This window comes from Apodemus sylvaticus, chromosome 8, assembly GCF_947179515.1.
Source record: "Apodemus sylvaticus chromosome 8, mApoSyl1.1, whole genome shotgun sequence".
Lineage (NCBI taxonomy): Eukaryota > Metazoa > Chordata > Mammalia > Rodentia > Muridae > Apodemus > Apodemus sylvaticus.
In genome coordinates, this window is record NC_067479.1 from 2,232,246 (window position 1) to 2,248,035 (window position 15,790).

Genomic DNA, 15,790 nt, shown 5'->3' on the forward strand with positions numbered 1-15,790 from the left:
TTTTTGCTGGATCTTATACGCAATTAACCCTCACCCAACACCAGCCCTGAGAATTTTTGGATACTGCCCAAGGCTCGCAGCCATGTGGATGTCCTTGATATGGCAGTGTGCCTGGCCTTGGTATCAAGCTACTCAGAGCTGCAGAAGCAGCATTGCAGCTTATATAGGACATCTAGAGAGACACACTTGGGAGATCTGTTTCCTTCCTTCCTTCTCTTTCTCTCTCTCTCTCTCTCCCTCCCTCCCTCCCTCCTTCCTTCCCTCCTCTCCCTCTCTTCCTCCCTCCCTCTCTCCCTTCTTCTCTCCCTCCCTCCCTCTCTACCTTCCTCTCCCTTCCTCCCTCCCTCTCTCTCTCCCTTCCTTTCTCCCTCTCCCTCCCTCTCTCCCTTCCTCCCTCCCTCTCTCTCTCCCTTTCTCCCTCCCTCTCTCTCCCTTCCTTTCTCCCTCTCTCTCCCTCCCTCCCTCTTCCCCCTTCTCTCTCTCTCTCTCTCTCTCCAGGGGCTCACTATACAACCCTTGCTGGCCTAGAACTTCTTATGTAAACCAAGCTGGCCTCAACACAGAGAGATCTGCCTACCTCTGCATTCCTAGTACGAAGATTTAGAGTATGTGCCACCACGCACATTTTTCCAACGATGATATCCATCAATATCCATCACATACATCAATGTTGACTCATTAACTAGTCACATATATTACATCAACACCCACTCACCCACTCTCCACAGGCATCAATGTCCAATTGTATTGTACTCATCACAGACGGTACATCAGTATCCACTCATCCACTCATCACAGAGTAATCAATGTCCACTCATTCACTCATCAATGTCTTCACCATGCCATAGTTTACAGCATTATCAACAACCTGACATAAGCTATTTTTTCTAATGTATATAAACAATAACTATATTTTATCACAGAACATTTGACTAAGAGTACATACTATAAAGATGTAAATGGAAGTTTCTCACCTTTACTACCCCATCAAAGCCAGGGATTGTGTTGACCTTTGCTCTCTTGGCTAATAGTTTGCTTTCTATCTTGTCACCCATGGCTTGAATAGCATGAGTATCAGGTCCAATGAAAGTGACATCTTCTGCTGCCTGAGAAGAAAAACAAGTTAAAATTTACAACAAAGCACATGACATGAAATCACATTTTTTATAAAGAAAAGCTCATACAGGTATGTACGATTATATAACTGAGTTTTTATTATTTCTGTAGCCAGTGTTAAAATAAGGATGTCACAACACGATAGAGCACAGATCAATGATACAAACCTAGGCCATTGAGAGCAACACAGTAGAGAACACCATTGATGTGGACAATATTCTTGGAAAAAGCAACTGATGTGACACTGTTGCTGTAATATGCTCTCACTAAATAAATGGCATGTTCACCTGTAAACTGCCTTGTAAATCTGTGCATACTCAATGTCTTCCACATAGTAACATAGAGCACAAATGCCAAGTTTACTAAGTACCAGATGTGTGCCCACCTTTGAGCTAAATGCAGTGACGACAAGTATCAGCCAACTCAAAGGAACATCAACAGAAAACTGTAACTTAGAGAAAGAAAGCCAGTATTTACATCCTGGATCTACAAAAGATGTACCAAGGAGGTGTGGGAATTTAACACATACGATTATGGTTTTAATTAAAAGCAAGCCTTGGAGCTAGAGAGATGTCTCAGCTGTTAAGAACACTTGCCATTCTGGTGGAGGACCTGGGTTTGGTTCCCAGCACCATGGTCACAGATAGGGGATCCAATGCCAGCTTCTGACCTCTGTGAGTACTATGCATGCGCACAGCATAATGATGATGATGATATTGATTAATAATAATAATAATAATAACAATAATAATAATCTAATTTTCCCTGAAAATGTTTCTACCTGACTGAGTTTACATCACTGTAATCTAAATTTAAAAAGTATTATTGGAGAAACAGTGATTAGAAACATGGCAAAGAACTAGGACTTAAGTGCCAACAGAATAGACGACAAAAGTAGCTAAGGAGATTTCTGGAATAAAGGATCAGGTCATGGGGTCAAGGAATGAAGCTAACCCTGAGAAGGGAGAAGATGTGTATGCTGGGCACAAGGGTGAGGCGTATGACTTGATTCTCTCGGGACCTTATGTGAGGGATATATAAACAACACATCACATATTTGCATTGCTACTTACACAGAATTCTCAGCTGGGAAAGGAACTCCATTTTCTTTATAACCAGAGTAACTATATCAATGTATAACTTAGACTGTCCAGCAAGAAAGGCCAAGGAAAATTAAAGCCACCCAGAACTGGAATTGGAAGAATAAGAGGTCACTAATGAAAGGGTTCTATGGAAAGGCACCTATGTGAGAGATTAGAAGACAGCTTGACCTGTATAATGTGAGATTACAACTTGTTCAGGAGGGAAACACAGCAATACAGAAGTTATAAAACAAGGCCAAACTGGGTCACAAAGTTCCCAAAGACTCAGCTTTGGGGGGAATTAAAAACTACCATTGAGGTTGGGCATGATGGTACACAACTGTTAACCCCACACTTGAGAAGCTAAAGCAACAGGGCATCAAACTCAAAGTTAGCCTGGGCTACACAGTGAGACTCTCCTTCAGAAATAAAAATAAAACACAACTGAAATTACACAAAGATAAAATTTTTGGAAAGCCAATGTCTTTAAACTCAAGACTAACACTTCTGCCCAAAAGCAAATAGAAGAAAGAAAAATTCAACTTAGGTCCATTTTGGAGTTGGCCATGGGGGAGCAAGTGATTTGCCAGCCTGGCTGGAGAAAGTAAAGTGAGGGAAACCCCTCTCCGTCTTCTTCCTAGGTTTACAGCTGTTACACCGACTATAAAAGACAGACTGCCTGAAGAAAAGCAGATAGGTTTATGGAATCTATCTAGCATACAACACACAGGCTGCCTTCATATGGAAATGAGAGTCAAAGAAACTTAATACAGAGTGCTTTGTTTAAGGGAGCTATCTGTGAGTTTGGGTGCTGGGGATTGAACATACATTAAATCTGTTGTGCAGGTATTCTACCACTAAAGAATACATATGACAACATATAAAAAGCTTTGAGAGTTTTACAGAGGTTTCCTGAAGGTCTGATGAAGCATGTTCAGCTGTGCAAAATGGATGGGCAAAGCATGAGCATGATAACATAAACCACATAACATAACATAAACCACACAGAACAGGAAGCATAAGAGGTCACTAATGAAAGGGTTCTATGGAAAGGCACCTCTCTGGGAGATATGTTCTGTTGGCCATGTTCCCCCATCCCTACCACTTTTTATGTGAAGATCTTGTGACCTACTCAAGAAGAGCTGAGAAAATCTTCTAAGATTTTATGACTTGCTACATGGGAGATGGTGGAGAAGGCCAGAGAGACCTTCTGTTTCTGCTGGTGGCTCAAATTCCTTCTGCTTCAAATATCAAAGGTGTCATACTTGGGTATAACATGCCCTGAATGCCATCAATAATTGTATAAAGCACTAAACTGAGTAGTCCACTCCTCAGGAGGATGGACTGAAAACAGAACACTGGGATATAAGATAGCCAGGTCCACAAGGAACCAGAAATATAGGAACCCAATACCTACAGTCATTCATGTTAGGAACTGTACAATTCTATGCAAGGAATCTTTCCGGTCATACCAGATGTTCATAAAATACAATTTCATCCATATTTTTATCTAGTTTTAGCAGAACCTGCTTTGAGGGGGGGAAACATCTTACACAAAACAACAAAAATGTAAAAACACATGAAAAATACATCTGTTCTGTGTAAGAAGAATGGCAGCATCTGACCTCTACCTGCCAGCAACCTGTGTCTCTGCCAGAATGAAGAAGCCACAGGCCATAGGGTGACAATCTATGCACTTCTGTATGCCAAGCTACAGCTCACTGGACAGGGCTCAAAGGCATGAGGCAGCAATCATGTTTCACCCAACAATTGTCTTTTCAAATTCTCATTTTACCTACTAGGCAGCATGATTTTGTCATCAACGCTGCTTTTAAAAACGCTGTGCCAGGCAGATGCAATCAAGTAATCAGGATGCCTCCACAAAGAGTTTAAGAGATAATATAAATGAGAACATCCAAAATACATTATGATTACAGAGCAAGACTTGTGATTAACAGCAGCCAGGCAACCTGGACCACTGATTAACCAGACTTTCCACATGCATTCTAATTTAAAGAAAATGACTTCCTCCAAAATTATCCCCCAAAATGCTCACATCAAGTATTTAGTGACTATTCTTTATCCCATGTAACACAAAAGAAAAATGGTCAGTGAACACGCCAGGTAAGTTCTCAGACAAAGGTTGGAGTGAGGCAACTTCCTTTTTATCAATGTGTTTTAGAACTACTCTCTAGGTCAGAATTCATTTGTAATAAAAGAAAATGTCATCTCAGACTCTTGTCTCCCTTAATGTTATACTCAAAATAAATAGATGACAGATAGATAGATGATAGATAAATGATAAACAGATAGATAGATAGATAGATAGATAGATAGATAGATAAATGATAAACAGATAGATGATAGATTGATAAGATAAATGATAGATAATAGATGATAAACAGATAAATAAATAATACAGTAGATGATGGATAAATGGCAGATTTATTGATAGATGACAGATTGATAGATGATAAATAATAAACAGATAATATATGGTAGATGATTGATTGATGATAGATGATAAACAGATATATAGATAATAGACAGTAGATGATAGATGACAAATTGATAGATGACACATAGACTGATAGACAATAGATGATAAACAGATGATAGATAGATAGATAGATAGATAGATAGATAGATAGATAGATAGAAAAATAATTGAAAATGATTGAGTATATTGTTCCAAAGTCCAAAGTTTGAATAGTGGCCAGAGTGAATAGTGAGATTTTTAAACTTGAGATCAAATTTCATGTATTAACAACCTATGATGCTGTTAACTCTGTAGATCTCCATGATGAACATAAAATTTACTTATTAAAATCTAGTTTTAATGGTCCATTTAAATTTGGCATGAATGGTAAATATATAAATGGAGGTAAATGTCCTTTCGTGGTTGCAAAAGTTGGGATTTTCATCATCATTGGGAATTAATGATGATTCACAGATAAAAAAAAATCATGAAAAATCCAAAATTGTTCCTCCAAGACTCTACTCATTTCTAAACTCTTTTATATTTCTAAATTTTTATATTTCTGGTAAAGTTTTGACAAGAGAATGGAGAAAAAAGGTAAAGTTTGAGGATTATGTTAAGACAATAATGACATTTAATTTATGGCAGGTTTTATGTTGGAAATGAGGATAGAGGGGAGACAGCTCAGTGGGTAAGAGTATCTGTTGTGCAAACACTGGGACCTGAGTTCAAACCCAGCGTATATGTAAACATCAGGCATGTTCACACACGTACCTATAACCAGATGCTGTGGGAGGTAGAAAAAAACAGGACCTGGGGATTGATAGCAAACTTATCTAATCAAACCAGCAATTAAACCAGGTTAATTGAGAGATCATGTCCAAAGGTATATGGCAGAAACTGACAGACCAGGATACGTGATATCCCCCTCCTCAAGCCTCCCCAGAGGTGCACACATAGAGAAGGAATAAACACTTGTATAAACTTAAAATGGTAAGCATTTTCATTAAAGAAATACTTCAAGTTAGAAGGTTTTTCATTTATGAATTTATATTTTTTTCAAATGCACACACTTTAGGATCTCCAGGATTGCTACTTAGAGAATCATAATAATGCCAGGATCAAACAAGGCCAACAAGAAAACTGCTAAACTACCCAAAGGGCACAAATTCTGGGTTTCAATGCTATTGTCTGCTAGGAGAAAAAAAAAAAGGAAGGAAGGTAGGATGGAGGGAGGGAGGGAGGGAGGGAGGAGGGAGGGAGGGAGGGAGGGAGGGAGGGAGGGAGGGAGGGAAGGAGGGAGGGAGGGAAGGAGTTCTAGAAGATAAGACCATTTCCAGTACTGGTAGACGAAATTAGAGAATGAGATAAACTGAGTCAGCAAGAAATTTTCATAAATTGATACTGCTGTCAGGGTCAAGAAGAGTGCTTGCCTGCTAGGTATAAGGCTGTGGTTCAATCTAAAACACTACAAAGAAAGAGATGCAAGGTTAATTCCTGTTTTTCAGACCTCGGTTCACATCTTCAGCACCCATGTAAAAGCCAGACATGATGCAAGCACCTGTAACCCCAGCACTGGGGTGGACCAGCCAGGAGGACTGTCCCTGGCCAGCCAGTCTAGCTAGCTGAATCAGTGAGCTCTAAGTTCACTGACAGATCCTGACTCAAAAAAATCAATGAACAAATGAGGTGAGCTAGTCTGTCCATGTACAGACCAAATAGGAAGCCTTGTCTGTGTGTTTTCTAGATAAATATAACTGTCACATTTCATTGAAGAAGCTTCTTTTGCAACACAGAGAGGCTACTACAGAACCACAACTTCTCAGAGTACAGAGATAGTGGAATCCCCAGTCCCAAAGGGACCTCTGTAACACAACTTCTGTACCAAAGTTCAGTGAAGATCATGGAAGGAACACAGAGGGATTGTAAGAGCCAGGGCATCAGACAACTCCCACGAGATAGTGTCTTCTAGATGTCCCGAGGGTGTTGCATTCACAAACTCCCAATTATATGGTTACCCATACAACACCTGTACAAGACCACACTTGTCAAGATGCCAACATGGATGGAGGAGAAACTGACAAGATCTCACTCCTAATGAAAAGCTACAGCCTGATCCTGGCTGCCAAGGTAGCAAGAATCATTTTTCTTTAGGGATGAGCCCCTGACAGGTAGCTCAAGCCCAATTAGCTAGTCTTAAATCCAGGTACATATAGACAACACTAATTGGACCCAGTGGGAGGGGTAGCTATGTATAAAATAATATTAATTATAGATCAGGAGTTCATGAATTTGAAAGGGAGTTGTCAGGGACAGAAAACTAGAGGAATTGGTAGAGATGTGTTGGAAGTGAAGAAAATATGTTACAACCATGTAGAAAATCTCTAAAAAATGAAATTTCAAATTTTAAAAACTGAGGAGTCTGCTGGGTGTGCTAATGCACACCTCTAATCCCAGCACTTGGGAAGCAGAGTCAGGCAGATCTCTGTCAATTCAAGGCCAGTCTGGCCTACATTGTGAGTTCCAGTATAGCTAAAGCTACACAGAGAAACCCTGTCTTAAAATTAAACAAACAGGCCAGCAGTGGTGGTGCATGACTTTAATCCCAGCACTGGGCAGAGGCAGGCAGATCTCTGAGTTTGACCAGCCTAGTCTACAGAGTGAGTTCCAGGATAGCCAGGGCTATGCAGAGAAACCCTGTCTCGAAAAAAAAAAAAAAAACAAACAAACAAAAAGCAACAACGAAAAAAAGCTGGCAAGATGGCTCAGTGGTTAAGAGCACTGACTGCTCTTCAAGAGGTACTAAGTTCAATTCCCAGAACCCATATGGTGGCTCACAACCATTTATAATGGGATCTGATTCCCTCTTCTGGTGTGTCTGAAGACAGAGCAGTCATATGCATCAAATAAATATTAATTAATTAGACATGTGATGGTTAGACATATGTGGGGAGAGGGTATACTTCTCTCCATTTCAGCGACATCTGCATTTTCTTCTTTTGCAGTGTCAGCCTTGTCCCTCAGGCACAATGATGAATGCTGAAGTGAACTTACTTGTCCACATTAGACATCTATCTGGACACCAGGGCTGCCTTCAACTCTAGCAAAACAGATTGTTGCCATTAATATTGCCTTTGATTTCACTAACATCAACTATAAGGTCTAAATGTTCCAGTGTTGTTACACCCATGGCAAGATCCATGACAATCAATCCTGAGAACAGGAAACTTGACATCAATGAGAAGTCCATCTCCATCTTCCAAAACTGAGACCCAGCCAACATTAAAGAGGGCGATCCTGGGGATAAGCTATAGGATCATAACCACGGAGAAGGCCAGAGCCTGCCTGAAGGGTGGAGCTGAAAGAGTCATCAACTCTGTCTGGAAAGCCCTCATATGTGTGATGGGCATGAACCATGAAAAGCATGACAACTCTCTCAAGACTGTCAACAGGACCCTTCTGCCATCAACTGCTTAGCCTCCCTGGCCAAGGTCAGCCATAACAACTTTAGTATATGTAATCATGACAATAGCTTCTACCTCTACCCAGAAGACTGGCCTCTGTGGAACCTATGGCATGATGGCTATGGGGCTACAAAGAATATCATGACCCTGCTGGTCCTACCAAGGCTATCCCAAGGCTGACAGGAAGTTCACTTGCATGGTCTTTCAAATTCCTGCTCCCAAACATAGATCCAAAACAGCACCAAGAGAACTACTATCAGATACTATAACATTGTAAAGGCAATGATGTCAACATCAGAGTGCATCCTGGACCATGCTGAAGATCATGTTGTCTCCTGTGATTTTTAACAGTGATACCTGTTCCTCCATTTTTGAGGCTTGCATTGCCCTCAACAACTACTTCATCAAGCTCATTTCCTGGTATAACAATATAGTTAACTACAGCAATACAGTGGTAGATTTTATGCCTACATGGGCTTCAAGGAGGAAGAAACCATGATGACCTACCCCAGAAAAAAAAAAAACATGAAAAAAAGAGAGAAAGTCTGTACCAATTCAGCCCCCAAATCACTGAGTATCTTCCCTCAGAGTTTCCACCCCAGACCCTAGAAGAATAGGAAGCACTTCTGAACCTCTACTTTCTCACATACCATCTATAAAGTTTACTGTATTCAACAAATAACAATGTAGAAAGCAACTGAGGAAGACAGAGAATCAATTCGTGGCATACACACATCACGTGCATACATACACATATACACAAATATATATACATCTCTCTCTCTCTCTCTCTCTCTCTCTCACACACACACACACACACACACACACACAGCTTTTAGTCAAAGCATGCACTCACTGTATGAGTGCTGAACTCTAAGATGAGCTGTTATATACTAGCCACTTTTGCTGCCAGCAGGGAACAGGCTCCAAGAAGCTACACATGGTGCCCACTAGGTGAGAGCAATGAACAGTGGAGAACCTGTCCTCCTCTCCCCTTTACTGCCTCCACTTTATTATCAGGCAGCAAACACTATCATGCTGTAAGCTGTATGCCATCAAGCTCCAGTCACTTGAGCTTGTGCTCGAGTGTGGTAAATGCAACCTGCAAACAGACTAGAGATGGAACATGAAAACAGATCCTGTTTCCAGCAAGTCTTCTCTGCAGCGTCTTCTCGTCTTTGGGAAGATGGTCTGGTTTGGTTTTGGGTTTTGGGTTTTGGGTTTTTGTTTGTAACCCTGTATCATCTAGAACAATATAGAGCAGGCTGGCCCTCAAAGAGATGTGTGCAATCTTACAACTTCTGCTTCCTAAGCCAATGCACTATAACATGGCATTTGTCTCTATTTGTTTTTGTTTTTTAACTGGAAAGCAAATGAACAATTCGGTTTTGTACCAGGAAGGAATTTTAGGCATGTTGCTATCTGGAATCCAAAGAGCTATTGTGCAAGGTTCTGACTCCAAGCAGTCTCCTGGAGTGTGCCTCCCTTCTGCCTGCTTCAATATCTGGCTTACCTTTTATTTGCAATGACTATTTGACAAAGGACACAGCATTCAGGTTTCAACAAGCCTGTGATGGAATAGTGTCAACCCCAGGAGGGAGCAGGAGGCCTGTGCTACTCCACAACACAGGGTGGCTCTGGGTTCCTGCAAGGTGACAAGCATGACCAAGCGGCTGAAGACGGATCCCAATTAACTCTTCCAGCACTAAGGAAAATGAAACTCTATTGCTGCAGCAAAGCTAAGGTTCGATTTTAAAATTCGAAATCATAATACAAGCCGAGAGTTTTTCAACTTGTTCAGGATGTTCCCTAAGTGTGGGTTCCACTGAAACCTCATGCATCTTAACAAATGCATTTCATTACACCATACCCTATGCTGACCGTGTAAGCAAAGGAAGCTGGGTCTTTCTCTTTCAATAGTGGTGAGATCTGGATTTCATTTAATCTAATGTATATTCTGTATTAAGTCTCAACTTGGAATGATGTGCTCAAGTAGAAATATTACTTCCAGATGACAGTTGCACACTGTAGTTACTCATGGGGAGAGAAGTGTGGTAGCGTTAGGTTTCTCCACTTTAGCCACTGACAGAAGTCAGGCGTCGTGGCACAGTACATGTTAAGGAACACAGTTAACTACACTCCATATTCTTCACACATGGACAGTCAGAGTCAACAAAGCATCAGGCTTTAGGGTAAATTTTAGTCCCTTTTTTTTAAATTCTGGCTTAATATTTGAGCACTATAGACAATATATCGTAAATATTGGCAATTAGAGTATATCACCTTAGATGAAATTGTTCATGCTATCTATCATATACCTACCTGGCACTTTCAAGATATTATGCTTATTTCATTCTATATAAATGAGGTGCTTTCAGATTTCCTTGATTCAATTCTTTTTACTATTTCATGAATACAATTTTTTAAATATTTATTTTATTTATTATTATATGTAAATACACTGTAGCTGACTTCAGATTCACCAGAAGAGGGCATCAGATCTCATTACAGATGGTTGTGAGCCACCATGTGGGTGCTGAGATTTGAACTCAGGACCTTTAGAAGAGCAGTCAGCGCTCTTAACCTCTGAGTCATCTCTCCAGCCCGAATACACAAATTATTTTACTGTTAAATAATAATACTTTTTTCTAGTTTAATAGGATATGATTAGCATAAGAGGATGTGGACATAATGTCCCTTACTCGCATTAATACAAGCAGCTGATGGCAGAGAAGTCAGGGCACAGGGGACAGGTGAGAGACCTTTTGGTCATCAGTCCAGACATCGGATATCAAAGTTGATGTTAGAGTTTTCAAAGTAGCCTGTGCTAGGTAGTCTCTCAGCTGTTTATAGTATTTTGTTTCCTTCTTAAACATTTCTAAATTTCTTTTAAAATTGGCTTCACATCCCCTTGTCTAAGATACTGCCATCTAGAACACTACAAGTTTCCAATGGCAGTAAAAGAAGTGGTGTGCCATGAAGAAGCAAGCCACTTTCTGGGGATGGTTGGGTGGCTCTACCTGCTGCACAATGGTTGGAGGAGCACAGCCTGATACAAGGCTCATTCTGGATATTGAGTGGAATGCTAAAATAGGAGAGATCCTGGTTTGTACTTAACTGCCCTCGACAACAGCAGGCTAACTCTCCACACTGCTGAAATTCACTGTCTGCCACTTTATTCTTTACTCTGTTCAGTGACCAAGATACAGTGGAGCCAACATAGTGCAGAGACATGGAAGAATATTCAATCTGAGACTATCTGCACATGGGTAGCTTCTTTTAGGTTTAAAAGAAGGAGTAGCTAAAGCACTACTTACAGACCTATGTTTCTTTAGTAATTGTTAAGGCAGTGTTTCTTTGGTCTCAGACTTGCCAGGTAGCTGAGGATAGCCCAGATTACTGAACTTCCTGCATTTCCTCCCATGTGCATGAGTTGTAGGGGTAGATCACCACCATACCCCACTTTTTATTTAGCACTACTTAGAAGAGATTGTTCTGAAACTGTTCTTGCCCTAAACATCATTCTCCATAGATAATATTTCATTTATCAAGTTCTAATCATATGAAAAGCTTACTCTATAATCGCAATGGTAACTCACTTTTACTATTGCTTCATTTAAGGAAATCATTGACATTTCGTATTGGGGGCTAACACCGCAACCCCAATGACCATCCCCAAGTAACCAAGCAAGTAAAGGACAGTCAAGGGGATGAAATGGCTGCCATCGTCACTTAGCCTGACAAAATGACAGAAACCAAAACACAGCCACAAATCAGAGTTTTATCTCTGACTTTGCTACTGTGTCATACCATCTAACCTGTTTGGCAACTGGTAAGGTGGTTAGCAATTATACAGGATGTTAAAGGCTACAGCTGATCACTGGGAAGCAAGCAGACTTCGGGCGTCCCTGTGGCCTTGCACAGCTTTGAACACACCTGGTACCCCAGCATGTTAGTGCCCCCTTTGCACTATAAACACTGATCTGGATAAACATGGTTTTTCAGAGTTTACAATCTAATAGAACAATGTGCATACCAGCCAATAAAAGCCTGGAGAAAAGGAGCAATTGGAACAGTAAAAGTTAAATGCTGGACACAGCCAACAGGAAACCAAAGGAAACTTGACAAAGGAGAAAAGGCAGACAGGGTTTGTAAAGGAAGCATGAGAACACAAACATACAACCTAAGAATGTAAGCAAAGAGAAGTCCCAAGATACGAAGGTTTTCTGACACCAGGGGATGAGGAAGAGGCTCCACACAAACAGTGCTCGCTCACTTAACTTCTCTCTCTGCATCAAGTGCCACAACAACCAGATCTCAGCTTCAGACTTCTTCAATGTCTACTTAATTAAAGTGACCACCCTCTCATCCATTCGTCAACCAACAGGACCAAGCCCTGATTCATGCCAGAGCCACACTAGTCCCAGTGATTCAATAACACACAAAAATCAAAGACACATCACTGTCCTCATTCAGTCCACAAACCTACAAGAAGACAAAGTACAACTACCAGCTGTGAAGCTGAGTGCAGTAGTGCAATCAGAAGCCCTCTAAGAAGGTTTCCCTTCAATTAATATTTAATATTGGCACAATTTAGTATGCTCAGATTACTTGGGATTTCTCATCCTCAAAAAGTACAACCAGGGGCTGGCTAGGTGGCTCAGCTCATGAAAGAACTGGCCACATAAGTCCTGAATTTGTTTCCTCAACCTAATTAAAAGTGGTAGGAGAAAATAACTACGCAAAAAGCTGTCCTCTGATTTCCACAGATACATCATGGCTCATATTCTTTCTCTCTCTCTCTCTCTCTCTCTCTCTCTCTCTGTGTGTGTGTGTGTGTGTGTGTTTGTGTATATGTGTGTGTCTCATATACAAACGTGTGCATGTATATATACACACACACACACACATACATGCACCTCTGCTATGCTAACCTTCTGCTTGAACAAGACTTCAAGAAGCAATCTTAAACTGAGTCTTGTGAGTAATGGAGAAACAAGCAGGTTTCATGTCCACTCAAGTGAGCTTCACAGTCTCTCAGATCCTCTGCTACCCTTTGACATCACCCTGACCTACCTAGCCTTCCAGAATCATGAGTGACAGCATTTTTCCTCTTGCTGCCCAGGTCAGGAGACTCTTCAGAGCATAAAAGACAGTGTTTTGTTAAGCACTGCAGTTGTGGCACCTGCCTGAATCAAATAATACAAAACCAGCCTGGTCTGCATACATTCCAGGCCAGCTAGGACTACATAGTGTGATCCTTTCTGAAAGAAAAGAAAAAAGACCATAAACATTGGAACCAATGTGTACTAGGAGCTGACTCTTCTGCCTCCCAAACTTTTCTTAAGCCAAGCTATACTTGTGTTCTGAGATTCCTCAAATCCCATGGACTGAATAGACAGTTGTGACAACTAGCCATCATCATCAAAGGAAACTCACTGTCCCAGCATTGGTCCTATAATAAGAGCAGTTGCTTTAACCACTGAATTTCTAAATCCTTTAAAATTAATAACAGAAAGTTCTTTCTATCCCCAAATCTAGTACAAGACATAGTTATAGAAGGAATGAAAATTTTAAATCTAATTTGTTCCTTGAGGAATAAATTCTGGGCTCTATATTATTTTTAATGTGCACGGGTTTTTCCTGAACACCTATTCCAGCACTCACCACCACTACTGCCCATTCTAACTCTGCTCTATCCCAAGCCCCAGCACTCAAGCCTACCCATTCACACCACTGGTAAGTCCCTTCTGCACATGCTGTCTTTCTTAGTCAGTGTTCTATTGCTGTGAAGAGATACCATGACATTTAACTTGGTCTGGCCTATAGTTCAGAGGTTTAGCCATTATTGTCATGGCCAAAAGCATGGTTGCATATGGACAGACATGGTGTTGGAGCAGGAGCAGAGAGTTCTATATTTCGATCAGCAGGCAGCAGGAAGAGAGAGCAACACTGGGCCTAGCTTTAGCTTCTGAAACCCAAAAGTCCACCCCAGTAACAGAATTCATCCAACAAGGCCACACCTTCTAACAGAGCTACTTTCTGTGGGCCTGTAGCAGCCAATTTCATTCAAGCCATCATATAATCTTCTTGTAGAGAAACACAGATGTTGTCCTGTTTCTTAAGTGAGAACACAGAACTTTGGAAAGCAGATGTGAAAGTCACTGTGAGCTCTGTACTTTGGAGAATACATATTTCAGTTAATAGTATTCACGACCACATAAACTAGATTCACTTATAAGATCAGAGGTATCTAGCAGAATCTAATAGGTAATAGGGTTCTTAAGTTACAAATATCCAATTTTATTAATTTCATATAAAATTCCAGATAAATTATATAAAAACAATATCAAATTATAAGAAATATGGCTACTTTATATATAAATTGTTTTTAATAAAGAGACATTAAATATGGTCCAAAGAAAAAGATGCCTTACAATGTAACGGTCACTCTGGGTCCCAAACCGTCTGCCCCAGCACTGGCCACAGGAAATGCCACAATAGCCCACCTCTCCCAAGTTTGGTGCTTCCATCTTTGGCAATGGCAGCCAGCACTGAGGTGCAAGTCCACAGTCCACTCTCACAATTATTAACAATCCCCTTGGGGCTTGTCAGCAGGGGTTAGGTTAAATCCTTATGAATTAAGAAGCACATAATTTGAAAAGGGAACAGGACCAGTGAGCCTTGACATCATCAGGTGCTGAAATACTAGGAAAAGCATTTTGTATAATTTCACTAAAAGATCTAAGTTTTCTGTTATTTCTGTATTTCACTTGTTTTCCTAACTGTAGAAACAGTTCAACTTGGCCCTTATAATTAATATGTCATTTATTAATCACATGCCTATTACTGAGCTTATTTGCCAAGCACCCACAATTTTTACCACAATCTACATGTAAACATATAGCACACATTTCTTTAACCAAATTACATAACCCAATAAGTTTCCTGGTGGCAAAATGTATCATTACATAGCACACTCATCAGGTGTTCTTACACAAACAGAAAAGAAAAAGCAAACAAAACTATATTTAACTGAAGTCCATTAATACTGAAAAACCAATCTCAAAAACATTGGTAGAAGACCAAGTCAGCTTTAAAACATGACTCTACCCCAAGCATATTAAAAGAGAAACTCCTCCCTCACACAATTAGGGGAGTTATTGCATCTGTATCCTGGTGAGTTTTCAAAGGCTTTCTGTAAAGATACTTTTTTTGTCATGTTCTCATTTTGATAGTAAGGAAACTAGAATTTAATCTGCATGACAGCAGTATTTTCAATCTTGCTAGGTTCTAAGAATATGTGGAGTCTCAAGGGAACTGAGTCCCTTATCCTTAGATTTGATGTGCATAAACGGTAAAAACAGAAATAATCAATTTCTTTTCCAACAGGAACCATGTAAACTTTCCCATTCTAGGAGTCACTTTCAGATGCCTCAAACTTTTACCACAAAGAAGTCAGCGAGAGTGTTTTCTAAACAAATAATCAACTGCATAAGCAGAAGATGTCACACTGCCTCACTTGACCTATGTCCTACAGAGAAGGCATCACTAATCCTAGATAAATGCTCATTCTGCAAGAGATCCTGACACTCAGAGCCACACTGGCTCTATCACCTTTAGCCCTCCACACTGGTAACCAGAACTCT

General features: G+C 40.4%; 1 protein-coding gene across 2 annotated transcripts in view; it reads right to left on the reverse strand.

Annotated features, from left to right (window-relative positions):
* The window catches only part of Pcca (propionyl-CoA carboxylase subunit alpha), a 774,935-nt gene that overhangs the window by 286,888 nt on the left and 472,257 nt on the right, over window positions 1-15,790 (reverse strand). Inside the window, exon 7 of one of the 2 annotated variants that reach the window (XM_052190574.1) lies at window positions 975-1,106. The exons of the other annotated variant lie outside the window; for it this stretch is intronic. Coding sequence (XP_052046534.1) covers window positions 975-1,106 — 132 coding nt within the window. The remainder of the gene's footprint in view (window positions 1-974; window positions 1,107-15,790) is intronic. 2 annotated transcript variants of the gene reach the window in all.